We start from the raw sequence: 27,521 nt of genomic DNA on the forward strand, positions 1-27,521 counted from the left end.
AAGAAATAAACTTGCATTGAACGAAGCTTTGGGTATCCTGGAAAAATCCGTTGGCAATTAATCTGGCTTTCAAAAAGTTGTGGTCAAAGATTTGTTAGTTCAACTATTTAATAACTACAGAAATAAAAATTTTAAAAATAATTTAACAATGCATAGAATCTGATTTTCCAGCTGTTGAAGGGTATGGCAAAATCTCGAAAATCAATGGGTCTCAGAAGAAATTGCGACTGCGTTCTCTGTTCAGTATCCATCCTCTATCCTCGATTTCCTTTCTCTCAATTTTCCCCTCTATTTCCGCCTGTCTGTCTATCTGTCTGTCTGCGTTGGCATGTACACAACATGCGGGCTTTGAGGCTGCACTGAAAGAAATACTGCTAAAATCAAGAAGATGTTCTTAGTTCAAGTGAACAACATGTTTTGAAAAATGTTTTTTTTTTTTTTTTAAATTTATATTCTTAACTTGATAGGAATTATGAATTACCATACCAATGAAAATATAATTAAATCCATTTTTTTTTAGGCTTGAGTGCCTGATTTTTGCCATATATTCTGCCAGTGTGTGGATGCCGATGTCGTGTCAGTGTGTCCGTGTGTCTGTTTTCTGTCTTGGCCAACACGCAGGGTTCTGACCACACCTACGACCCGGCCACGCCCACCACAAATCGCCGCCCTTAAGGTTGTGCAAAAAGCAGAAGGACGAACCAAGCCGAAACGAAAGAAAAACAACATCCTACTAACTGATTAAATTTATGCGCCCTTTGCATACGAATTCGGAAGGCGAGCCAGAAAAAAAAAACCAAATTAGGCAAACCAATTTAACCAAAGGACGGGGGAAGTGGCCCGAGCTAAACTAATTGTTTCTCGCAGGACTTTTTATTAGCCGACTTTAGCCAGTCTCAAGTGTAACTAAACTTGACACAACAGGACTTAAGTTGGTTTGCCATTGCAAATGTTCTCGTACTTGACTTCTTTTACCTGATTAAAGACCAAGGAAATTACGCAACAAAAGTTACAATATGTTAGGATAATCTGAGACGATAATGAAATAAAATCAAAAATATAATTTATAAATTGTTACTCGAAATAGAATAGAATAATATTTCACTTAACCTATTTTCTTAAACATTGACCAGTCAATTCTAAAATTAAGTGACTTATAAATAAATTTAAATACCACACAAATATACAGTTTACTACAGATATGACTAATATATTTGGTTTAAATATTTTAAAACGTACTTTTTAAAACATTTCATGGGAACACCATTAAATTATTATGAGTACAAATAACATCATGTTTTATACACCAAAAATAAGTTTGATTGTATGGACAACCTACATTTAGAGGAATTAAAATAAAGTAAATAAAACTGTCTGTCCCATCCACACACTTGTTGAATTAAGCCACGCTCCACCTCTTTTTCACTTTTTCCCCATCAAGACACTTGTCATTCGTCAACTCTCAAATTTAAGCCTCACAGTTGGCAGCTATTGTTCTCAAACAAATAAGAAGAAAAAATAAAATCAAAAAACAGATAATTCAAAAATATAAAGCTTCCTGAACATATCTAAAAAGCTGATGGTGTTTAAAATTTTTTCGTAAGCTGAAATTTCCAAAGAATCGTGCGTTGTTTCAATAACAACAATACGATTTTCTGCGCTCTTATTATTGTTATTGAAACGATGCACGATTCTTTGAAAATTTCAGATAGCTTTCCACGGGAAAAACAGAAAAACCGACAAGAACAAACAAGGTGTAATTGTATGACGCTCTCTTTCACCCACCCATATAGCCCTCTCTTTCTGGTGGGTGGTTTATGGGCGAAAAACATTTATTCGTATTATTCGCATGCATGTGCGTACATATAATATAAGTCACGTCGCGCATATCAACATCAATGGCCACAAAGCGCAGCATATCAATATACATAAGTACAGGGTGTCCTTGGGGAAATGGCCGGGATGTCCATAAAATTAATGAACATATCAAAGTCCTGGGGCTCTTGAACTTAAATTGGGGTTACACCAAAATTGGGAACAAACAAATTTTTTAATCCATTTGTCAGAAAACAAAATTTAGCACTGAACGTTAAATTGTTTGCTTAGTTTAGAGAAAGGAAAACAATTTGAGATTATTAAAGTTAAAAAAATTCAATGATCGTCTTTGAAAACCCATATTGTATTTATTTAAAATAACGTAAACTTTTGGTATTGCCCTAAAAACAACACAAATATTTTTCTTTAATAATTAGGAACACATTTTTTCATCAAATTGACATAGTTTAGAATCTTACATTAATGCTTAAAAGAATGCGGTGGTACTGATTTCAGCTAAAGTTTTTTCATTTATTATAATTATTATATAGAAATTAAATATATATTTTGTTGGTTTAGTTTATTATTAATTTTTTGGTGTCCAAGTTTAACAAATTTATATTTCAATTTCACGTTTTTTCCCCCCGATGCACCCTATATTTTTCGTTTCCTTTTTTGGTCTCTAACCACCTCTCGCTCGCACATATGCAAGACCATGTCCTTTATTGTGTGGAGTCTTCCTCTTCCGCTGATGCTGCCGTCTCTTTCTTATGCTGCTTTCTTTGTCTCATGACGAATGTCACTTTCACGCTTTCTCCCTCGTTCCTCTTTCTCACTCCAGCTATCTTTGGCTCTCGTTCTCCCTCTTGACGGTGTTGCTTTCATTTGTTTTCAGTGTAGAAGAGGGGGTACAAGAAAGAAGAAAGGAGGAGGAGGAGAAAGTGGAGAAAGAAAGGAAGAAGAAGGGGGGCGAAGAAGAACAGCAACAGTTGTGCCCATTGTACTGCTTTTGCCATGTTGTTTGCTGCTTGCTATTGTTTTTCATATTTACACACTTTCCTAATGACATGTGCGAATTTGTAAAATCATTTCAACAATCTTAATTTAATTTTGGGTAATATTCAATGTCTTACTTTAATTTTCCGTCACAAAAATATTAGATACTCGTATATTATTAATTAATTTTATGATCTATAATATCTGTTTAATACTAAAAATAACTATTGTAGGTGATTTTACTTTTTTTTGCTACAAAACTTTTGGAGCCATTTTTAAAGGTTCTGGCAATATACTCTAAATTTGTATTGTCTAAAAATGTTTTATTTCTGCTAACAAACGATGGAGTCAAAAATATAATACAAATATTTAAACAAGAGTTCTAAGACAAACAAAAGGAAAGATTTTAAGCCTCGAATTTGCAATAGTACTATAGTACGAAGTAATATACTTATTATATATATTATTATATAATGGACTTATTAAAATTCAATAAATTGATATTTATTATATCGTTTCACGTAAAAGTAGGCCATTGTTTTCCGTAAAGTTGGCTATTACATAACTTTAGCTTCTCAAGAGTATTCTTGACTTCGTTGTGGAGGGAACAGCAGGCCTCCATTCTTGGGTTATAACCATTTTTATGCGCTCGAATTGCTGATGGGTTTCGGTGGTCGAGGTCTCCGATTCGGATTGCGAATGGGAATGGAAATGGGCTTGGAATGGGGACCTTGATGGCTTTTGCTTTTTGCTTGCGTACTCTTTCAACTTGTTGCTTTTTATTGCGGCTCATGTGAGTATGGGCACATTGCCGCACGAGTATGAGTACGTTTCTGGGCGTAACTTTAACCTTTCACCCTTGGAGCAACAACAAAAGTAATCAAGCTAACCGATTCAGTGCACTCCAAATGCGTCGTTAAAGTCCAGCTGCTCAGCTGTCTTCGTTTTATTTCCCCATTGTTTGGCATTGTTTAAAGGAAAAGTCTTCGTTCTGGAAAATTCAACCTCATTGGTTTAAGATGCTTAAGATTTTCTGCAAATTGACAATACGAATATCCTTTTAAGTTTTAAGTATGTGGCTTAAAATCCAGGGGAAACCAATAGCGATTCAAAGTCATGTCTCGTTATTCTTTTTTAGGTAATTTTAAAACACAGCTGGAATTAAAAATACAGAGAAATCCAATTGCCTAGAACTTGAATATTACTAACGTCTTTCTTGAGGAAATAGTATAAAATAGTTTTTTGCAATTAGCCGGAATTGAATGTTATATGTCTGATCACCTGTAAAAAGAAATGTACAAAATTTGCCTAATTATTATACATTTCTTTCATCACCTCCCTCAAAATCGTTTCAAAACACTCGTAATATTTTTTTGTATGCAATTTTATACCATAGCCGTGATTCTATTTTATTTACCAATCAGAAGTTCTGAGGAGGTAGTTGAAAAAAAAAGGGTGAATGAAAGGCGGTCTTGGCTGGATGGTCTGTCCTTAACCCCTGTTCTTGCGCCGCCTCTTCTCCGCAGCACGCTTCTTGCGGGCGGCCTCACGCTTCCTGCGTGCCTCACGCCTTGCTCGGGCGGCCTCACGCTTCTTGCGGGCGGCACGCCTCCTCCGGGCGGCCGCCTTCTTTTTGGCGGCCGCGGACTTGGAGCTGCTGCTGGTCTTGGAGGTGGCCGTGTCGCTGCTGCTGCTGCTGCTGCTGCTCGCCGAGGTGGCGGTGTCGGAGGAGGACGAGGATTCGGTGGTTGTGGTGGTGGTGGTGTCCGAGGTGTCCGACGAGGCGGTGGTGGTGGTGGTGGTGGTGGTGGCTGTGGTGGAGGTGCCAGTGCTGCTGGTGTCGTCCAGGGCACAGATCAGGACAACTGCCAAAAGCAGATAGTGGAACTTCATCTTGACTCAATGTTCGGCGAAAGACTGGATGATGTTTTGCAGCATCGGCGCACCATATTTATAGCTGGGGTCGCTCTGCGTCATTGAAGCCACAACAATGGCCGCAAGCCAACATACGTTAGCAAAAATTCATGTTTTTTTTTCGGTGACAGTCACGCTCTAAGAGTTATTTGCACAAATGCTAACTATTTATCCAGATAAAACTCACAATTTTATTAGGCAAGTACTCGCAAATATACGATCTCTATTAGTATTCTTGTTATTTCGGGGGAATCTTCATTCATGGATTTTTTGGTAGCTTCATCACCGATTTCATTGATCAATTGGGGTCTTCTCTAAAAAGCTTAAGCAAATATTTTGTCTGTTTTTTATTAAAAACACTTTTAAACAGGGAGAAGCGTCTCGACTTTGAGATACCCGTTACTCAGCTTACCAATTTTCCTCCAACTGTTGAATACTTTTCAACGAATACAATATACCCTTTTACTCTAAGAGTAACTGGTTTAGCAGCGAAAAACAAATTTACTGGCATTGAACATGAACTTTGTTTAGAACAAAAAAAAACATTTTTCGCCACATTTGTTTACTCTTTAAATATTTGACTAGTTTAAATTTAGATTGCCTTTAGAAAATCTTTATCACTTTCCAAAGGATAATAGCACTAATAATATGGTAAGGGCTACGCAAAAAGTTATTTTTAACTTTATTTATTATATTCTCCGACCCTTAAAGTATATATATTCCTGATTAGCATCACATAGCTGCCATAGAAACGATCGAAAAATGTGTATAGCATCTTTAAAACCTAAGTTAAACATATCCATTGCATTAAATTTGAAATTGAATTGCTACAAATTTCATCATGCTGTTGAAAAATCCGACACATTCAACTTTATGTGAATATTTCAGCTGGTAAACTCCCCGCTTTTTGCCCAGCCTTATAAATTACTCTGAAGTAAATATTCAAATATTCGGCTGCAGCTCTTAACGGCTTCATCCTCGCTCGCTGTTTTTTGTGCAAATTTATGCGCTTTTAGTAATTGTTCCGTCCGAAAAGAAGAGGCAACGGAAGTGCAAAACATGGCCAAATGGAAAATGGAGCTCTTTTTTGTGGGCTTTAACAAGAATGCACTTTAACACCAACGAATGCTTGAAACTCAATCACGAGCCGTGGTTGCTGGCTTTCATCGATTATAATCAATCAATCAACGTGCATAATTAAACTGCTCATTAGGCGCAAAGTTACACCTGGAATCACGCATCGTCTCGAATTTCTTCACAAGAGAGCGGCTTTTTATTTTCGTATTTGCGTATTTAATTGCACCAAACAAACGGACAAAAACTAGATGAAAATTTACATTTACAACATCATGTCTCACAAAAGAGAATTTGGAATTTTCATAGATTAAAAAAGGCACAACCTAAACAAATTAAACAGACAAATTTTTTGTTCTGTACAAAATAATAAATAAGCTGGTTACATTAAATTATATTTATTTGCAATTTTTAATAGTGATTATAAAAGTAGTAATTTATAAAAGCCGTAACAACTAACATGACTTTCCCAAGTTTAATAAAACCTGTTTGAATCGTACAGTCTGCTTTTTGATTTACAATTTAAATAAAGCAGTGAAAGTGTTGGAAATGTGTAATTGAAAAGGCAATCTGTTTAATTTGAGTTGAATCCCCGAGTTTGGGAACAGTATAGTTTTCGTTTGGAAAACAGGTCACTGATGTCCACCTCCATCATCCCCATATCGACCTTTATGTCCACAACAAGTCAGTGTTTCCATTTGATCCATTGTGAGGGACTCCCAGCAAAATTAATGGCATTCGGTTGTTGTTTGTTTTCTTTTTATTATTTTTTGGCGAAGCAACAACTACTGGATTTGCGGGCATCAATCAATAAAATAACTCGACACAAGTTTGCGGAGTCAACTTTGGATGCATGACCACACGGAAAGAAAGGTTACTAAAGATCTGGAAATATTTTTGTATTTTTTTTCCTTTTCATCAGGGACATGTTTGCATCGTTGATTGTATCATTTTGTTTGAAAAATTATTTAAATCTAGTTATTAACAGTTATTTTGTTTCTTTAACAAGAATACAATTTCAATAAAAAAGTAGGCAGAAAATAAAATAATTGTGTTTAAGCTATAAAAATATAGTCTTCAACTATGTATACAGCCTTTTCAAGTTTAAATATTTTATATAATTTTATTAACGAACAGAAACATTAGGAAAATGAATGGCAATATGAAAATGTTCCACTAGAAGCAAGGTAAAATATTTCTCCGAGTGCACTGCTCCTAGTCATTGGAAGTCACTTATCAAGGCTCAAACACACACAAGGAGCAAAGGTCGGTGGGGAATCCCGAGGGCGTGGCAAAAGGATACGGAGGATGTGAGCCATCGATGCCCCAATGCGTATGGCTGCATCCCCGGAACAGATCTCGAATTATTTGCCATCAAAACGCTATTGATTTATTAATGCCGCTCATCATTCGACAAGTAGAGGGAGCTTTCCGGTCCCGCATCGTAGACATTAATTTTGCAAATGTCTCAATAAAAATCAATAACAAATATACGTATATCCTGCTTTATGGCTCTATCAGGAGGGTTGTATAACAAAAAAGGCCAACGAGCTTTCAGCCAAAATTATTGAGGACATTTGCTTTCGATTTGTTTCAATTAAAGTATGGAATTTATCGCTTTAGATTTTTTTTAGAACTAGAAAAATTAAAAGATTTTTTTTTACTAAAGCTACACTTTCAACGGAATTCTGTAAAGAAATATTGCAAGCTTATGTTAATATTTAAAATAAAATTTAATACATTTTTAAAGTATTTATTTAACACATTTGCCAATAAAATGGTTTATGTTAGAAAATATTTTTATTCTTTTGAATTGTTGAAAGCATAATTTAAATCAAATGAAATCGCAAGTCCAAAAAAAATGGTTCATTGCTTTCTACTACGAAACATAAAATTAAAGCATTGAACCAAAATTGTCAAAACCATTTAATTTCGACTTGCGACTTAATTTAACATGTTTCGTAGTAGCACCTGGATTTTATGGCTACATTTTTTCTACACTAAAATCTTGATCTATTTTTACATTGGCAGTAATATCTTGCGTTTTTTCTCACATATCTGAGGGCTATTTTTTTTTACTTTCAGCCCGAAAACTATGCTTTATTTTAACAACAATAATTAATTGCGTAATGGCAAAGCCACAGATTTACTCAAGTGGAGTTGTCTCTGCCAGTTTGCTCAGTGGTTTTCGTTCTTCAAATTCGAGCCCACACCATCTGACGTCTCCTTTGTTATGGAAATCGTGGCTGTAGTTTTCCTGTTTTTTCCTTTTATTATTTTCCATTACACATGTATGCAAGTGTACGGTATCTATGGCAACAGCTTTTCGAGTTTTCCCCTTTTTTGAACAGAAAAGTTTTTGCCCACGAGTATTTCGCCGCTTGCTAAATTTTCCTTTTGGGGCTTTTGCGGGTTTTCCCCGAGCTTGTGCTAATGTATTTTAATGGAAATACAACTTCGGAGGCCCAAAAGTCTTAACCAATAAATACTTAATGGTTAATGCGTATGCATTTTAAATTACTTATGAACAAAATCAGATATTTTGGATTATTATAAAGATTAGGGCCTTTTAAAACATAATTTGTACACCTATCACAAGGCTTTGAATTTCATTGCATCCTTGTTGCTAAGCTATGAACAAGAATTGTCGGGATTCCTTCCTGAGCTTGGTTCCCTGTTCCTGGAACGTCGTCCTGACCTTCTTGGTCGCAGTGGATTCAGGCAGATGGAGAGTTCGAGTTCTGCAGTGATCTTCATGGCGCACGCCTCTGGGTTTATCCTCATCTGCCAAACTGTGTCAGCCGATTTGGGCCAAAACAAAGATAATGATTTTGGCAAAACAAATAAAATTCGCAATTGTTCGCTTCAGCGCATTTGTTCAAACAGCCTAGAAAGTGAAGTGCAAATATTTACTTAAATTGCTTCTGATGTGTGAGACCTTACAAATTATATATTCCGTCTAAGAGATTTGGGGGGATTATATAACAGAGCGATGGAGTATAAAAGGCCATGGCGGTGTGGCTCAAATCATCAGTATCCCATCCACTGGCCATCCAACATGAGGTTCACCTGTGTTCTTTCGCTGTCCACCGCGGTCGTCTGCTGTCTGCTGATCGGGCAGACCAGTGGAGCCACTCCCCCGCCACGGCCACCACAACCACCACGGCCGCGGCCGTCACGACCACCACCACGGCCGCCACAACCACTGTCGCCGCGGACACCACCACCACAGCCTCAGCCACAACCACGACAGCGGCCACCGACACCAAGAAGATCTTTGTTATACACCGTTATGGGGAAACCACAAAGCCAAAGGTAGAGGGTAAAATCCATGGCAGACGCGGGAAAGGAAGAAGAGGCAGCAGCGAAGAAAGCGGCAAATGGGGCAAATGGGGCCACAAAGGCGGCAAGAGCGGCAAGAGCGGCAAAAGCGGCAAGAGCGGCAAGAGCGGTAAGAGCGGCAGAAGGAGCGGCCGTAGGAATCGAGCTCTCGAGTACGTCCTTGGCTCCATTTAAAGGACCCCCACCACCCACTACCCACCACTCTGATCTGATCCCGATGACTACAGTGACTCTTTTTTTATAGTTTTTATTTTTTGATTACAATTAAGGCAAATACATAATATCGATATTAACTGGTGATGATTTTTTATATAATTTAAATTTGAACTTCTTTAAAAACTTGCTAAATACGCCTAGAATTTGCATTAAATCGATTGGGAAACTGCGTCCTGCAGGTCATTTAGACCCATGCGTCTCAGTTAAATCTTTAAAATACTCTCCCTAAAATTTTGGAACCAATTTTTATACCCTTGCAGAGGGTATTATAATTTCAGTCAAAAGCTTGCAACGCAGTAATATTTTCTTGATCAGCATCACCAGGAGAGTCGATCTAGCCATGTGCGTCTGTCCGTCCGTCCGTTTCTACGCAAACTAGTCCCTCAGTTTTAAAGCTATCTGCTTAAGATCCCATTGGAACAATCGCAAAAAAAAATTCAAAACAAGAAAGGAAAGCTAACTTCGAGCGGAGCCGAAGTTGACATACCCTTGCAGAATATTCTGTAAATTATATAAAAATCCCAACTTCCTAAACTTACAAGAACGAAAGTTATGGCATTTTCGATCAATCAGTTATATGGCAGCTTTGGATATAGTTCTGAGATAGTAAATAATTTCTAAATCTCAAATTAATATTTTAATAAATAGAAAAACACCAAAATAATTTTTTTTTAATTTTTTGGATTTTTCCATGGGATATACAAGTATGATATAGATGTCCGATTTTAATTTAATGAGAACCGTAATTTTAAATTATTTAAATATTACCAAATCCCAAGGAACAAAAACGAATTAAAATTGGTAACCTTTCTGCAGTTTGCGGTCACCTTTTCGCTGACTTGTGATAAATAGCTATGGTGAGATCGCGAGAGCGACTCGATTGTTGATGCTGGCCTGGATTTTATTAAATGAGGGGGTCGGAAACTGCCGTATACTGCTGTAAATGGTTACATAAGTTTCAGACTAACTAACTAAAACTTTTAGTTTAAGCAACGTTTTTGGTAAAACGACTAATTATATCGTAGCACCATATAAATCATTGAAATTCTGAAAGCTATTTCACTAAGATCTGAGAAAATTAAAACGGGTAATTATGAGTTGTTGGCAGGGAGTTTTTTGTGGTTTTTGAATTTAAAAAATGCAAATTATTTTAGTTTTAAAATCTAATCTGACCTGAAGGACGCAGTTTCCCAATCGATTTAATGCAAATGCTAGGCGTATTTAGCAAGTTTTTAAAGAAGTTGAAATTTAAATTATTTTAAATCCCTAGCTGCTAGTGCGTGGACAAAAAATCGCCATAAAAAATCATCACCAGTTAATATCGATATTATGTATTTGCCTTAATTGTAATCAAAAAATAAAAACTATAAAAAAAGAGTCACTGTAGTCATCGGGATCAGGTCAGAGTGGTGGGTGGTGGATGGTGGGGGTCCTTTAAATGGAGCCAAGGACGTACTCGAGAGCTCGATTCCTACGGCCGCTCCTTCTGCCGCTCTTACCGCTCTTGCCGCTCTTGCCGCTTTTGCCGCTCTTGCCGCTCTTGCCGCCTTTGTGGCCCCATTTGCCCCATTTGCCGCTTTCTTCGCTGCTGCCTCTTCTTCCTTTCCCGCGTCTGCCATGGATTTTACCCTCTACCTTTGGCTTTGTGGTTTCCCCATAACGGTGTATAACAAAGATCTTCTTGGTGTCGGTGGCCGCTGTCGTGGTTGTGGCTGAGGCTGTGGTGGTGGTGTCCGCGGCGACAGTGGTTGTGGCGGCCGTGGTGGTGGTCGTGACGGCCGCGGCCGAGGTGGTTGTGACGGCCGTGGCGGGGGGAGTGGCTCCACTGGTCTGCCCGATCAGCAGACAGCAGACGACCGCGGTGGACAGCGAAAGAACACAGGTGAACCTCATGTTGGATGGCCAGTGGATGGGATACTGATGATTTGAGCCACACCGCCATGGCCTTTTATACTCCATCGCTCTGTTATATAATCCCCCCAAATCTCTTAGACGGAATATATAATTTGTAAGGTCTCACACATCAGAAGCAATTTAAGTAAATATTTGCACTTCACTTTCTAGGCTGTTTGAACAAATGCGCTGAAGCGAACAATTGCGAATTTTATTTGTTTTGCCAAAATCATTATCTTTGTTTTGGCCCAAATCGGCTGACACAGTTTGGCAGATGAGGATAAACCCAGAGGCGTGCGCCATGAAGATCACTGCAGAACTCGAACTCTCCATCTGCCTGAATCCACTGCGACCAAGAAGGTCAGGACGACGTTCCAGGAACAGGGAACCAAGCTCAGGAAGGAATCCCGATATTAAATTAAGGACACCGCGTATACACAATTTAATGTTTATAGCAACGCTGTAATATTTAGTTTAATAAGAAAATATATAAATAAGAAAAATACCACAACCTTAAATTTGAATTTCTATTTAAAAGTGGCATAATTTTTAAATTCTTTCAGTTTAATTCTCTATCTGCATTCACTAAAAGCTGTTTTTATTTTTCAAAATTTGATTATAAAATATATAAGGTAAGCCCAAATTTATTAAACAGCAGAGGACTTTTAAAAGTACTTATTTTGTTGAAGACCGATTTTTAACATGTTTCGTACTACAGAGTAGTACCAAATATTTATACGTAATTAGCCAACAAGTTTTAGTCAGTACACATATTTTACAAGTACAAAGGCTCTAAATACATTTTAGTGTTGGGAAACATAAATTAGATTTTCCCAAAGGATTTTCAAACCGAATCGTTCAGTAACAAAAAAGTATTTTGGAATTATATACTTAGCCAGCATCATTCAATTGTGCTCGAAATAAAATAAATATCGCAAGCATATTCTCATTTAAAAGTTCTATGTTGGCTGTTTAATCAATTGTGCAAAAAACTAAATGTTGCGAATTTTTGTTTGCGCAAAAATGGTTTTCTTGCTTTGACTGACACACTTTTGAAGAGTTGGCGTGGCATCTCATGATGCTGTATAAGCCCAGGTGCAAGAGCTGGTATAAAAGCAGGTGGCGGGTACCCAAAAGGGCATCAGTTGCTTGCCATCCAGCAATAGAACTCCCTCGCCATGAAGATCACCCCGCTACTCGTGCTCCTCGACAAGAGGAAAGTCCTAGTGCACTCGGGAACAATAACCAGACCAAAAGTTAACGGAACCATAAAGGGGCACTGGGGGTCCTCGGAGTCCGGGGAGTTCGGGGAGGGCAAGGGGTGCAAGAAGGGCAAGAAGGGGGAGAAGGGCGGCAAGAAATTCAAGTTCTGGATCTGAAGATCGCAGGCTAAAGTTAAGCCCACGCCCATCCTGACACCCCTTAGAACAAATTCTTGTTTATAGCTTAGCAACACTATTACCATTAGTTTAATTAGGCAAATATAAAAAATCAAAACAAAGTACGGGTTTTAAATTGGATGCTAATTCATGGCAGGGTCATAGGAGGATTCCCGATCGAAAGAATAGTCGGTTAAGTCAAGTCAAGTCTAAAATACCAGTCACATCGAGTTAAAGGACGATTTCATTTCAAATGTGTTTGTTCTACTAATACTAATGTTTAATATAATGTTTTCGTTAAACAGTATGTTACAGGTAGAGAATATCTTTTTTCTTCGCAGCTCTGTTAGAATCGCGTATTTAATTAAGAATTGCGTAAGTACTACGGGAACTAACTACAATTTATAAGCGGACTTAGATCGAATGATCCAGTCCACCACCACTGGGGAGTTCCCTCTGTATCCAAAGACGGTCTGCTGCTCACTCCCGTTTTATGGCCCGTGATCCGCCTTATATAGGGCTCGGCGAGATCTAGTGTGCCCGCCGCTTGTTGGGATTTGCCGGTATAAGTGTGGCCACCTCTCTCGGTCTAGTTTGCCCCTAAGCGCGCGATCGTTAGCGTTGGATCTTAGTTTGAATTTGAATTTAACGCTCTTTTCACTAAACTTTTTTAGTCTTTTTATTTTCATATCGATTTGTGCGCGCCCAGCGTCACAGGGTATATCAACTTCGGCTCCGCCTGAAGTTAGCTTTTCATTCCTGTTCCATATTTAAATATTACCAAATAAAACCCAAAGAACAAAACAAAATAAAACCAACAAAGTTATAATTTTTTTGAAATTTTTTTTCCGATTGTTCCTGTGGGAGCAATATGATATAGTCGCCCTATCCGGCTCGTTTCGACTTATATACTTCCTACAATAAAATACAACTTTTGGGAAAGTATAAAGCAGATAGCTTTAAAACTGAGGGACAGAAACGGACGGACAGACGGACTGTGATGCTGATCAAGAATATATATACTTTATAGGATCGGAAATGTCTCCTTCACTGCGTTGCAAACTTTTGACTGAAATTATAATACGCTCTGCAAGGGTATACAAATTGGTTCCAAACTTTTAAGACGGAGACTGTTTTTGAGATTGAACTGAGACGCATGGGTCTAAATGTTTTTTATTTGAAGTTCCAATTTAAATCAGTTTTAACCATTTTGACCATTTTGTCGCCATAAAAAATCATCATCAGTTAATATCGATATTATTTATTTGCTTTAATTGTTATCAAAAGAAAAACTATAAAAAAAGAGAGTCAATATAGTCATTGGGATCAGGTCAGAGTGGTGGGTGGTGGGGGTCCTTCAGTTGGATCCACGACGGGCGAGACGTTTTTTTCTGTGGTTCCTGCCACTGCTCCTGCCGCCCGTGCGGCCTCTGTTGCCCCTACTCCTTCTCCTGCCGCCTTCTTCGCTGCTGCGGCTTCTTCCATTTCCGCCTCTTCTGACATGTCTCGTTACTATTACATCTGGTCTAGTGATTGACCCTCTTCTGTGTCTAATATGGATCTTCTTGGTGTCGGTTGCCGAGGATGCCGTGGTTGTGGCTGTGGTGGTGGTGTCCGCGGCGACAGTGGTTGTGGCGGCCGTGGTGGTTGTGGTGGCCGTGGCCGTGGCCGAGGTGGTTGTGACGGCCGTGGCGGGGGAGTGGCTCCACTGGTCTGCCCGATCAGCAGACAGCAGACGACCGTGGTGGACAGCAAAAGAACACAGGTGAACCTCATGTTGGATGGCCAGTGGATGGGATACTGATGATTTGAGCCACACCGCCATGGCCTTTTATACTCCATCGCTCTGTTATATAATTATGGCGAAATCCCCAAAAATCTCATAGACGGAATATATAATTTATAAAGTCTCACACATCAGAAGCAATTTATGTATATATTTACACTTCGCTTCTTTGGCTGTTTGAACACATGCGCTGAAGCGAACAATTGCAATTTTTATTTGTTTTGCCAAAATCATTATCTTTGTTTTGGCCCAAGACTGATAACACAGCTTGGCAGTTGAGGATAAACCCAGGTGCAAAACCTGGTATAAAAGCAGGGGGCGGATCTCCAAAAGATCTTCAATTGCTACCCATCTAGCCACTGCAGCCAAGAAGGAGGTGGAAAAAACCCAAAGGAATGTGCAGACACACAAATTGCGATGCTTAATCGATGACACCACCACATTCTGTTGCTTTGCTTATTTTCCATGAGCTTAGTTATATAATACAAATATAAGAAATCATACCACAACTTAATATTCTAGTAGGGAACGGCTTAGGGCGGGCTAAGGATCTAAACCATCTTGTAAACCATTCCTTGTCTGTGCTTTGTTTTGAATTAAATTTCAAAGCTTAAGTGACTTGACTTTTAGTTGGCAGAAACAAAAAGAAAACCCGCTTGAAAAACAAAACCATTTAAAGCCATGTTAAAAATACTCTTAACAAGAAAGGAAAGCTAACTTCGGGCGAAACCGAAGTTGATATACCCTTGCAGAATACTCTGTAAATTATATTCTCCAAAATACTCATACTCACTTTCTAACTTTAAAAACACCAAAGTTATGGCATTTCCGATCGTTCAGTTATATGGCAGCTATAGGATATAGTCGGCCGATCCCGGCCGTTCCGACTTATATACTGCGTGCAAAGGAACAAGACATTTTAAACCTTGGAAAAATTTTAGGACTTTAACATGTTTTATTATTGAAAACTCATCCTGCAGAAATATGTTCTCAGGGCTTCTGTCATTTCTAATTATATTCTTTTCGATAAATAAAAACGACATTTTTCTTTCCCTTTATATTGGTAGCATTAAAACTTGAGTTTGACAAATATCACAAACAAAGCTTTTGTTAGAATATAATATTGCTTTATTTTCGAGTCAAATGTCTTAATTAACAAATTTGAAATCCACTGGGTTTCTGTCAACTGTTTAAATATTTGAAACTTATTGTTCGTCCATTTTATTTGAATGGAAAAATATTCTCTAACATTCTCTTCCACTTGTTTGAAGGCACTTTGACTTTGTGGCGAAGTATAAATTCAACTCGGCTGGAAATTTTTGTACGGAAATTGTATTTTTTATTCGTCAAGTTTATACCACTTACAACGTTGATCAATTCACCCATTCTCATGTTAGCTGTTTCAAAATTTTCGTTCACTTTAAATAGCTGACCCATATTTTTGACCCATTTTCATGTTACTTATTTCTAAGTTTCCGATGAGTTGAAAAAAGGTGACCCACACTTGGACTTCCACAGTCCATAACTTTACCAAATTTAGTCCGATTTCAAAGTGACATATTTCTTAAGACTTGTGCTTTGATTCTCTAAAAATCTACATTCAAAATTTTCATTTTAACATTGATCAAATTTTTGACCCATTTTCATGTTACTAATTTCTAAGTTTCCGATGAATTGTAAAAAGGTGACCCACACTTGGACTTCCACAGTCCATAACTTTACCAAATTTAGTCCGATTTCAAAGTGACATATTTCTTAAGACTTGTGCTTTGATTCTCTAAAAATCTACATTCAAAATTTTCATTTTAACATTGATCAAATTTTTGACCCATTTTCATGTTACTAATTTCTAAGTTTCCGATGAATTGTAAAAAGGTGACCCACACTTGGACTTCCACAGTCCATAACTTTACCAAATTTAGTCCGATTTCAAAGTGACATACCTCTAAAGACTTGTGATTTGATTCTCTAAAAATCTGCATTCAAAATTTTCGTTTTAACGTTGATCGAATTTTTGACCCATTTTCATGTTACTAATTTCTAAGTTTCCGATGAATTGTAAAAAGGTGACCCACACTTGGACTTCCACAGTCCATAACTTTACCAAATTTAGTCCGATTTCAAAGTGACATACCTCTAAAGACTTGTGATTTGATTCTCTAAAAATCTGCATTCAAAATTTTCATTTTAATTTAGATTCCGATGTCTTGTAAAATGGTGACCCACAATTTGACTTCTAGAGTCCATACCTTTACCAAATTTAATCAGATATCAAAGTGACATACCTCTTGTAAATTGGTTCTTTAGAAATCTGCATTCAAATATATCAATTTAACGGTGAGCAATTTTTTATAGTTATTAAAATCTTGCAGAGGGTATTAGAATTTTATTCAAAAGCTTGTAACGCATTGAAGGGTACATTTCCGACTTTATAAAGCATATATATACTTTATCATCATCATCTTCCATTCCAAAAAAAGAAAGAAGTTTTTGGATGAAGTATACATATGCCATATTCATTGTGACCCAATCAATGACCTATACCATCAATCAAAATAAAACAACCTTTTGTAAAATATGCACAAAACTAACACAATAACTTCACAGTGATTTATTAAAGGCACTTGAACAGAAAAAAAAAACAAATAATACTAGTGTGTTTTGTTTTTGTTTAGTACTGAAAGTAGTCATACTGTTGGAGGCTGGTAAAGGAGTCGATATAGTCCTCGGGGTGATAGTCCAGGCTGCGATAGACGACATCCCGCTCCGTGAAGTCCTCGACCTTGTAGAGTATCTTGCAGATGAGCAGCCAGGGCAGGACTGTCAGCAGCAGTTTCCATTCCATTATCTGTCGCTCTCGAAACAACAGCGGTTCCTCCGATGTCCGACGATGTACTAATTAAGGGGAGCTAAAGTGGATCCAGCAGCAATGTAGCCATACAGCCATCTAGCCATCAACCATATAGCCATATAGCCAGGATGTGGGTCAGTTTGTGCAGCTGCCGTCTGTCCCTGTAAACGCGGATGTTTATTCGCAAATGTGGGCAAATATGTGAATAACCCACTTTCATCCGCACAGCCAAGCAACCAGGTGGAATACTTTCAGGTGGCAGAACAGGTCGGAATGGGGAAAAATAAGTGGCCTTTTAGGGGGAACACAAGCTGTTGGCCAAGTAGAATGCGAATTTACACGCTAATTGACATCGAATGTCGGCAAAGAATTCGAGTTGAAATGTTAAGTGAAAATGGTATCAAAAACGAAATTACTAAGAGCATTTTAATTTTATTAATTGGATTTCAACCAAAACATATGGTGTTTTAAAATATCCAGATTATTGCCAGTATTTGATATACTATATATATGATAATGAAAATAAACAACAAACTGGGGAAAACTTGTTTTAGTTTTTAATACAAACTTTATTATAAGTTCGAAATAAATGTTGTCATTGAAATAAAATGGTTTTGTATTTGCCGATTGCTAATATCTTTTCTGTTTCTGTTATTTTCTTTACAGATCTCCGCACGAATAGAAATGTTTTTTCGCGACAGATAACTCCCAATCGAAGTGGGAATAATGCGTTTGGCGCGAATTACACAGAGTTTCTCGTTTAACAAAAATGCTGCCAAGGTGGAGGGGGAATAGGATTTAATTTTAAGCTCTTTAAAAAGAAAATGAAGAACTTTTTGTCTTGGTTATATAAATAATCGTAAATATTTTGATATACATATTGGAAAAAATATCTGACTGGGATAATATTACCAGTTATTTTTTATTGCTTTTGGATCCTAAACTTAACTTTTACGTCTTATGCAATTTCACTTTTATAAAGTTTTATTTTGTCATACACTGACATAAAACTTTATGATTGTATCGAACATAAAAGTTATGTTACTCACAAACCTAGTTATTTTCTAACCAAGTCAAAAAATCGAACAGGTGGTAATTATTTTTTTGAATAATTAAAAATGCAAATACTGATTGATTTGAATTTATTTTTGTGTGACATTTTTAGCATCGCGGCAGCGGCAGCAGCAACGGAAACGGAAACGGGATCGGAACCGGAAACGGCCAGGGGCTAGGTGGCAGCTGCAGTGCCAACGGCCTGGCAGCCAGTGACGGCGTTGGAGGGGGCGGTGGGAGTGGCAGCGGCAGCGGCGGAGGCGGCGGAAGTGGGAGTGGCTGTGGGAGAGGCGGCGGGAGTAGCAAGCGGAAATCAAAGACAAGAACAAAGTGCTTCGGTGGCACAGTGTTTCGGTGTTGCCTCCCTTGTCGCGGGGGCGGCTCCGCAGCCCCCGCCACAAGTCCGCCCCAAACACCCGCCCAGACGCCGGACGAGCCCAAGGTCATTCCGGAGGATAACAATCTGGAGAAGAAGCCCAGGGAGCAACAGGAGCGGAATAATCAGGCGCGCGGCGACCACACTAAGGAGGACCTCCTGCTGAACCGCACCGGATCGGAACTGGATCTGTACGGCGGCACCAAGAAGCACTCGCTGGCGGACACCATCGACACATCGGTGACGACCCCCATCTCCCTGAAGACCCTCATTAACGACGTGGACGAGGAGCTGGACCAGCAGCTCAGTGCGGCGGATATAGCAGCCGCCAGTTTGGCCAGCGGTCTGGTCGCCCGCCGAGCGGAACCGGAAACGCTGAGCGACGCCAGTGTCTCACCCACCGCGGTGGTGCAGCAACAGCAACAGCAACAGCAGCAGCAGCAGTTGCAGCAACCACTCCTGCAATCACAGCAGCCACATTTGGTGCCCAGCAGCGGCAACATCCTTAGCCAGGTCACCCTGTACAGCGGCAGCAATCCCTCGACGAATCCCGGCCAGAATCAGCCGCAGAATACGGGTCCCAGCCCAACAGCCAATTCGAATCCAAATCCAAATCCGAATCCCAATCAACAGCAGCGGTGCAGCTGTCCACCTCAGACTTCCCCATTGCCGCACATCAAGGAGGAGGAGGAGTCCGAGCAGGCCAACTTTAAGCACCAGTCGTCCCTCAAGGATCAGCAGGAGCAGCAGCCGCAGCAGGCCTTGCCGCCACCGATCACCATAGCCAGTGGCTACTGTGGCAGCTGCGAGAGCATCCACCACTCGTCGGCCACCTCGTCGTCGGCAGGTACAGTGCCCACTGGCAGTCAGCAACCGCCGGAGTACATTGCAGGTAATGCATGCGTTTTGGACTCTATTTTGATTAAGACTAGCAACAAATATTAAATTGTTTTTATCGATTTTTATAGACGTAAAGACTCAACAAATAAACATTTTTGTATATTTTGTTGCAATAAGAATAAAAATATCCAATGAATTGTGCTATTTATTTAGTTCTCTTGATACTTACCTTAAAATTAAAGAATTGTTTTTTAGATTGCTTTTGTGTTTTATTGTTACAGCAAACTTCAAAGTAAAAATAAAAATAAGTTCTGCAATAAAACTAAATAAATTGAAGAAATAAAACTCTATACAATATTTTGACACACATAAACTTTTTATATGGAATATTGTTGTTCTTGCAAGAGATTTTGTCAGTTTGATTAAAAGTACATAAAATAAAGACAAATTTTAGTTGTAATCTAAGATCTATCTTAAGTATTTGAAATCAATTATTGCACCCATTGATATGCATTTTGAATGGCAGGTACCTCCTCGACGCCCTCGCCGCGCATCAAACTAAAGTTCCGCAAGCCGCACAAGTCCTGCTGGTCGCGCATCGTCCTTGCGCCCATCGGTTCGGCGGGTGGCTCATCGTCGGCCACCACTGTCATTGGCAGCAACTCGAACGAGACCTTGGCCTCCAGCAGCACCACCGGCGGCACCGCCACCACCACCCAAAACAGCAGCAGCGTCAGCGTAGCCGCGCACCACCGGCTGACCTCCTCGTCGGCCTCCGCCCTCGCCTCCTCGCACCCCAGCAACTCGCAGCTGCTGCCCACCAGCAAGATGCAGGCGGAGCAGGGGTCCATCGGCGACCTGCAGAAGTACCACAGTCGGTACCTCAAGAACCGCCGCCACACGCTGGCCAATGTTCGGTGAGTTAACAAAAAATATAGTACCAACATACTGAAATACTTAAAATATAGCAATTTCATTTCGCCATTATGTGTTAGTCGAAACTGTCTTCTATTAAAGGAAAAATATGAAAAATAAAAATTATTATAAATGCCTTGCATATTTGCATTTGTTATAGAGCATGAATACATAGCCAAGTTCATCATTTGAGTTTTATCTGGTTGAGAAAGTTATTGATTGAGAAAATTATAATATAATTGAATTGTTAAGATGAGGAATTTTAAAATACAAGATTTTTTAACTGGCTTTATATGACTTAAGCCCTTTTCAGTATAAATTTGTATTTAATAGAAAACAATTTGCCAAAAATACATTTTTATATTGTTCGACGAGTTCATTTTGTTTACCTCCACGAATTGGTCATGCAGATTGCGTTTCCTTTTTTTATGATTATATAAGATTAAAAGTGATTTATAAGTCATAACGAGCGTAAACTAAAAAATAATAATAATATTGTATATCTGCTTAAATCGACAATCAAAGATTAATTGAAATGCAGACTCAAGACTCAAGCGGTTGGCACAAAAGACCGTTGAACTTACAATGCATTATTGTGCTTGTCATTTAGCATAATCCAATTTAATAGTAAATTGGAAATTCCAAAAAATACTACAAACGAGTACCAAAGTCCCTGTCCTTCGAAAACCTTGAGCAGACGCATTAAAACAGAATGAAAACTGTTTAGCGGCGGAGTACGAAACAGTTGGCCTTCAAGTAGGTCGTAGAAGACTTAAAAATTTTGCAAACTTAGAAAACGAAGCCCGACAAATAATTATATCGCCTTTTGGCAATGTTTGCACAACTGGTTGGTAAATTAAAGTATCAGAATGCCCAACGTGACCCGTGCGTCATGAAAACCGAACTGGAAACCCAAAGGCAACCCGGCCAACTGAAAAGTTAGGCCAATGAAGGCGGCCAATTAGCGACTTACAATGAAATCAATTTGCAGTTAGTCGACTTAATCGAATTAGAAAAGTTAAAGTGACAGAAACTTTGAGCCACCGCAGGAAGTTGGCCAACGGAGAAAAGCTGTTGATTTTTCCCTCTCTGTGTGTATGTGTGTGTGTGTGTGTTTGTGTCAGTTGGGCCTGAATAACTTATAGCCTGGATAATTGAGCAGATTGTGGGTGGCTGAAAGCCGTATCTTGAAAGCCAGCCATCGATAAGTCATCGACACCTGTTGTGATTTTGCTCCTATGCTGCAGCATTTGACAGGCATTTTCCTGCTCTCCACCACATTGTTGTAAAAATATTGTTGCTTAGTTGGCAGTATATTCCACACTCTGTCCATAATATTTTCTGATTTTAAATTGAAGCTTGTCGATGGGTCCTGTTTGCCGACCCTTTGTTCTTGCATTGTTGGGCTCTCCTTTGTAACACACATATTTGCTATGAGATTTAGAGCTGCCTCTGCTTTGTTGCAAAATGTTTGTGCTAGTAAAGATAAAATGTTCACAATTTATTTTGAGTGGTATAGAAAATATTTCCCAGAACGTTCTATACAAATGAAAACTCGCATTGTTCAATACTTTTTATATCTTCAAAGTTAAAGAAGAGACTTAAGCCCTTTTCAGTATGAATTTGTATTTAATAGAAAACAATTTGCCAAAAAATACATTTTTATATTATTCGACGAATTCATTTTGTTTACCTCCACGAATTGGTCATGCAGATAGCGTTTTCTTTTTTTATTTCTACCGAATGGGTTCTTTGCATTTTTTCTGCATCCCGAAAAATATGCAAAGTTGTTGTGCGCTGTTGAATCACACCAATACACCAATCAATTATTAAATCACGAGAAAAAAAAAGTATTTATTATGCATATAGTTCTGATATTGTTGTTGATAAGGAGTTTGTTTTTAGGTTAACCACGCCTTTTGGCGTTGTTCCTTCTGCGATTGCTGTTGTTGGATGCCTTCTTCTTGTTTCTGTTGTTATTGGCTCTCTTCCTACGATTGTTGGCCGCCTTCTTCTTGTTGTTGTTGACCCTCTTTTTGTTGTTATTGGCCTTCTTTTTGTTGTTATTGGCCTTCTTTTTGGTACTATTGGTCTTCTTCTTTGTTACCACCGAAGAAGTAGAGGAATCGGTATCCGAATCGGTATCCGAATCGGTATCAGAATCGGTATCAGAATCGCTAGTAGAATCGGTAGCAGAATCGGTATCAGAATCAGTATCATCCGAGGATGTGCCGTCATCCACATCGGTATCATCATCCGAGGAACTGGCCTCCGTGGTCGTGGTAGTATCGTCGGTATCACCCGTATTTGTATCCGTGTCCGTATCGGCACTCGCCACCAGGGTGACGAAAAGCCCCAGGCAAAGGAAAGTCAGCATCAGCTTTGTCAACTTCATTTCGGCAATATCTGCTATCTATCTCTGACATATCATCTAAGGTCTCGTCGCAATTTATAGTCAAAACTCCAGATACCGCTTTATTTACCCAAGCGAAGTTTCAAGACGAAAACAAAATCTGTCGTCACAAAAGACGTGAAATAACAATAGAGCGGGTAATTGGTCCCCGCTAATGACGGTGATCATTTGGATAAATAAATAGGAAATTAATTTGCAGATTTTGCCAGGTGGGTACAGAAAGTACTCTCTACCCACCAAATTAAAACTTGGTCTATCATTTTTACTTTAAAATATAAAACGGCCCACAAAAGCAATCACTCTTAAGAAACAACTAGGGACTATCTTCATAGGCAGAAAATCAAGAGCTTGGAATGCAATAAATAATTTAATTATTAATAACTTTGAGTATCTTTCATTAGGTATTGATATAAAAAAAAAGTTAGAAACACATGTAAATGAAAACTCCTTGTTTTAAATACTAAATTAATTTTATTAAAAGGGTATAAAAACTATCGCCGCAAAACAAATTATTTGCCCTTATAAAAAGCAATTTCATAAAACCATTTGATTTGCATACACAACCAGCACGCGCAATTTTTCCACAACTTGCTGTAGACAACATAAACTTAACACAACCATTATCAATATCAATAAGACTCAAACAGCTGCGGTTAAGTAAACTCAAGTTGGTGTTAATGTTAAGTTGGTTCAAGTCAACCAGTCGGGCCAAAAATGGAAAACAGACCTTTCTATCCTGCAAATATTTGTGGAAGACCTGCTCGTTCTACACTTTAAACATATAAACTTTTTAAAAACTTATAAAATTAAAAAAAATTCAATTTTTAAAGATTATTTTAGTCATCATTTTCTATCTGCTAATAAGTATTTCTGCTTATTAATTATTAATAGTTCTAGAAAATTTTGGAAAATTAATATAAGCTGTAAAAAAATATATTTTATTTATTATTATCTTTAAGCCGAAAAAGGTTTTACCTTTACAATTTTGTGCTACCCAATTTGTGATTAATATATATTGGGCTTATTTGGATTCTGTTGAAAAAATGTTTTGAGTGCACTTAAGGCTGTAAACGGTGGGTCAAGGGCGGATTGCAGTAGTATATAAAGAGCGTTTCTCGGTGGTGATTGCAACAATGAAGATGCGCTTTCCCGTGCTGATTGGTTTACTGGTGGTGTTGGTTGGGCTTTCCGCGGCGAGCCCGCCTCGGACAACCACCGTTAAAACTACAACCGTTAAAACTACAACCGTTAAAACTACAACCACCGCTAAAGCAACCACCACCAAGAAGTCCACCACTAGGGCAACGACCATGACCGTGCCCACTTCTACGGATTCCTGTGGACCCACTTGCAGTACCATACCGCCACAGACTGAACCATCTACTTGCAGCACAGAGCCACCGTGCACCACCCCTCCACCTTGCACCACAGAGCCACCTTGCTCTTGCAGAACAACAACGGAACCTTGTACAACAACAACGGAACCTTGTACAACAAGAACGGAACCTTGTACAACAACAACGGAACCTTGTACAACAACAACGGAACAATGTACAACAACAACGGAACCTTGTACAACAACACCAAAACCTTGTACAACAACAACGGAACCTTGTACAACAACAACGGAGCCTTGTACAACAACAACGGAACCTTGTACAACAACAACAGAATCTTGTACAACAACAACGGAACCTTGTACAACAACAACGGAACCTTGTACAACAACAACGGAACCCTGTACAACAACAACGGAGCCTTGTACAACAACAATAGAACCTTGTACAACAACAACGGAACCATGCACAACAACACCAAAACCTTGTACAACAACAACGGAACCTTGTACAACAACTCCAAAACCTTGTACAACAACAACGGAAGCTTGTACTACTACAACTAAACCTTGTACAACAACACCAAAACCTTGTACAACAACACCAAAACCTTGTACAACAACACCAAAACCTTGTACAACAACACCGAAACCTTGTACAACAACACCAAAACCTTGTACAACAACACCAGAACCTTGTTCAACAACAACGCCACCCTGCACCACAAAGCCTCCGCCTTGCAGCACTGAGCCACCTTGCACCACCCAACCTCCTTGTACAACAACACCATCACCATGCACCACAACTCAACCACCTTGTACAACAACACAACCACCATGCACCACAACTCTAGCACCGTGTACGACACCACCTCCTTGTACAACAACACCTGCACCTTGTACAACAACACCGGCACCTTGTACAACTCAACCACCGTGTACAACACCACCACCTTGTACAACAACCCCTGCACCTTGCACTACAACACCATCACCATGCACCACAACTCAACCACCTTGTACAACAACACCCGAACCTTGTACAACAACACAACCACCATGCACCACAACTCAAGCACCGTGTACGACACCACCTCCTTGTACAACAACACCTGCACCTTGTACAACAACACCGGCACCTTGTACAACTCAACCACCGTGTACAACACCACCACCTTGTACAACAACCCCTGCACCTTGTACCACAACACCATCACCATGCACCACAACTCAACCACCTTGTACAACAACACAACCACCATGCACCACAACTCAACCACCGTGTACGACACCACCTCCTTGTACAACAACACCTGCACCTTGTACAACAACACCGGCACCTTGTACAACTCAACCACCATGTACAACACCACCACCTTGTACAACAACCCCTGCACCTTGCACTACAACACCATCACCATGCACCACAACTCAACCACCTTGTACAACAACACCCGAACCTTGTACAACAACACAACCACCATGCACCACAACTCAAGCACCGTGTACGACACCACCACCTTGTACAACAACCCCTGTACCTTGTACAACAACCCCATCACCATGCACCACAACTCAACCACCTTGTACAACAACATCCGCACCTTGTACAACAACGCCTAAAACTACTTGCAGCACTCCACCTACCCAAAAACCTACAGTTCCGTGCGAACCCACCTGCAGCACCTGGCGACCATCCTCTGATACACCCAGCACTGCACCCACAACTGCACCCACCACTTCACCAACCACAGCAAAGCCCACAGTTCCCTGTGGATCCACGAAACAAACCACCAAATGTGGAAAAACCACAAAGCGATCACCACCTTGCGAAAAAACCACCAAACGATCACCCCCCTGCGAAAAAACCACAAAACGATCTCCACCATGCGAAAAAACCACCAAACGATCTCCACCATGCGAAAAAACCACCAAACGATCACCACCATGCGAAAAAACCACCAAACGTTCACCCCCCTGCGAAAAAACCACCAAAAGATCTCCACCATGCGAAAAAACCACCAAACGATCTCCACCATGCGAAAAAACAACCAAACATTCGCAAACCACCAAAAAGGTAACTACCCATCACCCGGGATCGGGATGTGGATCAGGATCTAAGACTGGCGGTGGATGCAGCTGTGGTTGTGGTGGAGGATCTGAATGCGGTTGCAAGGGTCTTTTGCCGCCCAAATGTCCCATTTGCCAACCGAACCCACCATGCAAACCCCAACCCACTCCAAAGCCATGTGGAACCACTAAAAAACCCCAACCAAAACCTTGTGAAACCACCAAAAAGTCCCAACCAAAACCATGTGGAACCACTAAGAAACCCCAACCAAAACCTTGTGAAACCACCAAGAAACCCCAACCAAAACCTCGTGAAACCACTAAGAAGTCCCAACCAAAACCATGTGGAACCACTAAGAAACCCCAACCAAAACCTCGCGAAACCACTAAAAAACCCCAACCAAAGCCACGTGAAACCACCAAGAAAACCCAAAAGCCACAACCGAAGGCCTGTGGAACCACCAAGAAACCCCAGAAACCTCAGCCCAAGAATCGTTGTTGCTGAAAAAAACATGACTCCGAAATGCGATTAGAAATATGAATAATCTATTATATATGTTTTTTTTTTATAAATTTATAAATGTTATTGATGTTGGTAATATAATTTTATTTTCTTTTTAATATTAATAAATGCAAACAAATAAAAGATTCATTGCAATTTAAATAGGGTTCTTGGAACATACATTTATGTTTCTTTATCGGATATCCGACTTGGAAAAATACATTGTACATTTAGAAGTTATTGTTAAATATTGGAAAATAGCAATTTTGAAGTTAAAAGATTTGGCATCCTATGGTAATTAAAATTGATTAAAAGGTGAAAATGTGATCAATTGATGATTAACAATAAACATTAATTAAACATTATATTATACAGTTTATAATGATTTCAAAAATTATATTATACCCACAATAATCTTTAGTAATTTGCAATCATTGAACAGTTTTAGGCTTTGATATTTTTAGATACCATTTTTAGAGATTTTAACAGATTCAAACTTGAATATTTAAAACGAAAGTTACTTTAACCAAAGCGCCGTACTTTCAGAGGCAGATATCCGGAGGCGAACCGTATTGTCTGCTTTATTGTGCGAATAGCCAAACATTTCTGCGCCGGAGTTTCACCTGGAATTCTTTTGTTTGGCCCACTTAACTGGGGGCGTTGAGAGGTACTTTTATTTTCAGCCCACTAAACACAAATTACACATGCAATTGTCGCTGTCCAAAGTCCCAGAATGCTGACAATGCCACA

General features: G+C 39.3%; 5 protein-coding genes across 7 annotated transcripts in view; 1 reads left to right on the forward strand and 4 right to left on the reverse strand.

Annotated features, from left to right (window-relative positions):
- Window positions 1-4,302: 4,302 nt before the first annotated feature.
- Window positions 4,303-4,704, reverse strand: LOC108045452 (protein new-glue 1). Its single transcript, XM_017124781.1, has one exon. The coding sequence runs from the start codon at window positions 4,702-4,704 to the stop codon at window positions 4,303-4,305; it is 402 nt and encodes a 133-aa protein (XP_016980270.1).
- Window positions 4,705-10,791: 6,087 nt separating this feature from the next.
- LOC123037977 (protein new-glue 1-like) lies at window positions 10,792-11,250 on the reverse strand. Its single transcript, XM_044461086.1, has one exon. It carries the CDS (start codon window positions 11,248-11,250, stop codon window positions 10,792-10,794), a length of 459 nt encoding a protein of 152 aa, XP_044317021.1.
- A 5,836-nt stretch (window positions 11,251-17,086) lies between these two features.
- On the reverse strand, window positions 17,087-17,260 carry LOC108045453 (protein new-glue 4). The gene has a single exon (XM_017124783.1). It carries the CDS (start codon window positions 17,258-17,260, stop codon window positions 17,087-17,089), a length of 174 nt encoding a protein of 57 aa, XP_016980272.1.
- Window positions 17,261-17,954: 694 nt separating this feature from the next.
- Window positions 17,955-27,521, forward strand: part of LOC108045446 (cAMP-specific 3',5'-cyclic phosphodiesterase) — a 122,198-nt gene continuing 112,631 nt past the window's right edge. The window contains exons 1-3 of one of the 3 annotated variants that reach the window (XM_017124775.2): window positions 17,955-18,046; window positions 18,432-19,587; window positions 20,062-20,452. In XM_017124775.2, coding sequence (XP_016980264.2) covers window positions 17,993-18,046; window positions 18,432-19,587; window positions 20,062-20,452 — 1,601 coding nt within the window. In that variant the 5' untranslated portion in view covers window positions 17,955-17,992. Of the gene's footprint in view, window positions 18,047-18,431; window positions 19,588-20,061; window positions 20,453-27,521 lie in introns of those variants that run through there. The other 2 variants (XM_044461318.1, XM_044461319.1) reach the window with 2 other exon arrangements.
- Window positions 22,067-22,857, reverse strand: LOC108045450 (pre-intermoult gene 1 protein). Its single transcript, XM_017124779.2, has one exon. It carries the CDS (start codon window positions 22,843-22,845, stop codon window positions 22,357-22,359), a length of 489 nt encoding a protein of 162 aa, XP_016980268.1. The 5' UTR covers window positions 22,846-22,857; the 3' UTR covers window positions 22,067-22,356.

The sequence above is a fragment of the Drosophila rhopaloa genome, unplaced genomic scaffold (assembly GCF_018152115.1).
Source record: "Drosophila rhopaloa isolate 14029-0021.01 unplaced genomic scaffold, ASM1815211v1 contig_3, whole genome shotgun sequence".
Classification (NCBI taxonomy): Eukaryota; Metazoa; Arthropoda; class Insecta; order Diptera; family Drosophilidae; genus Drosophila; species Drosophila rhopaloa.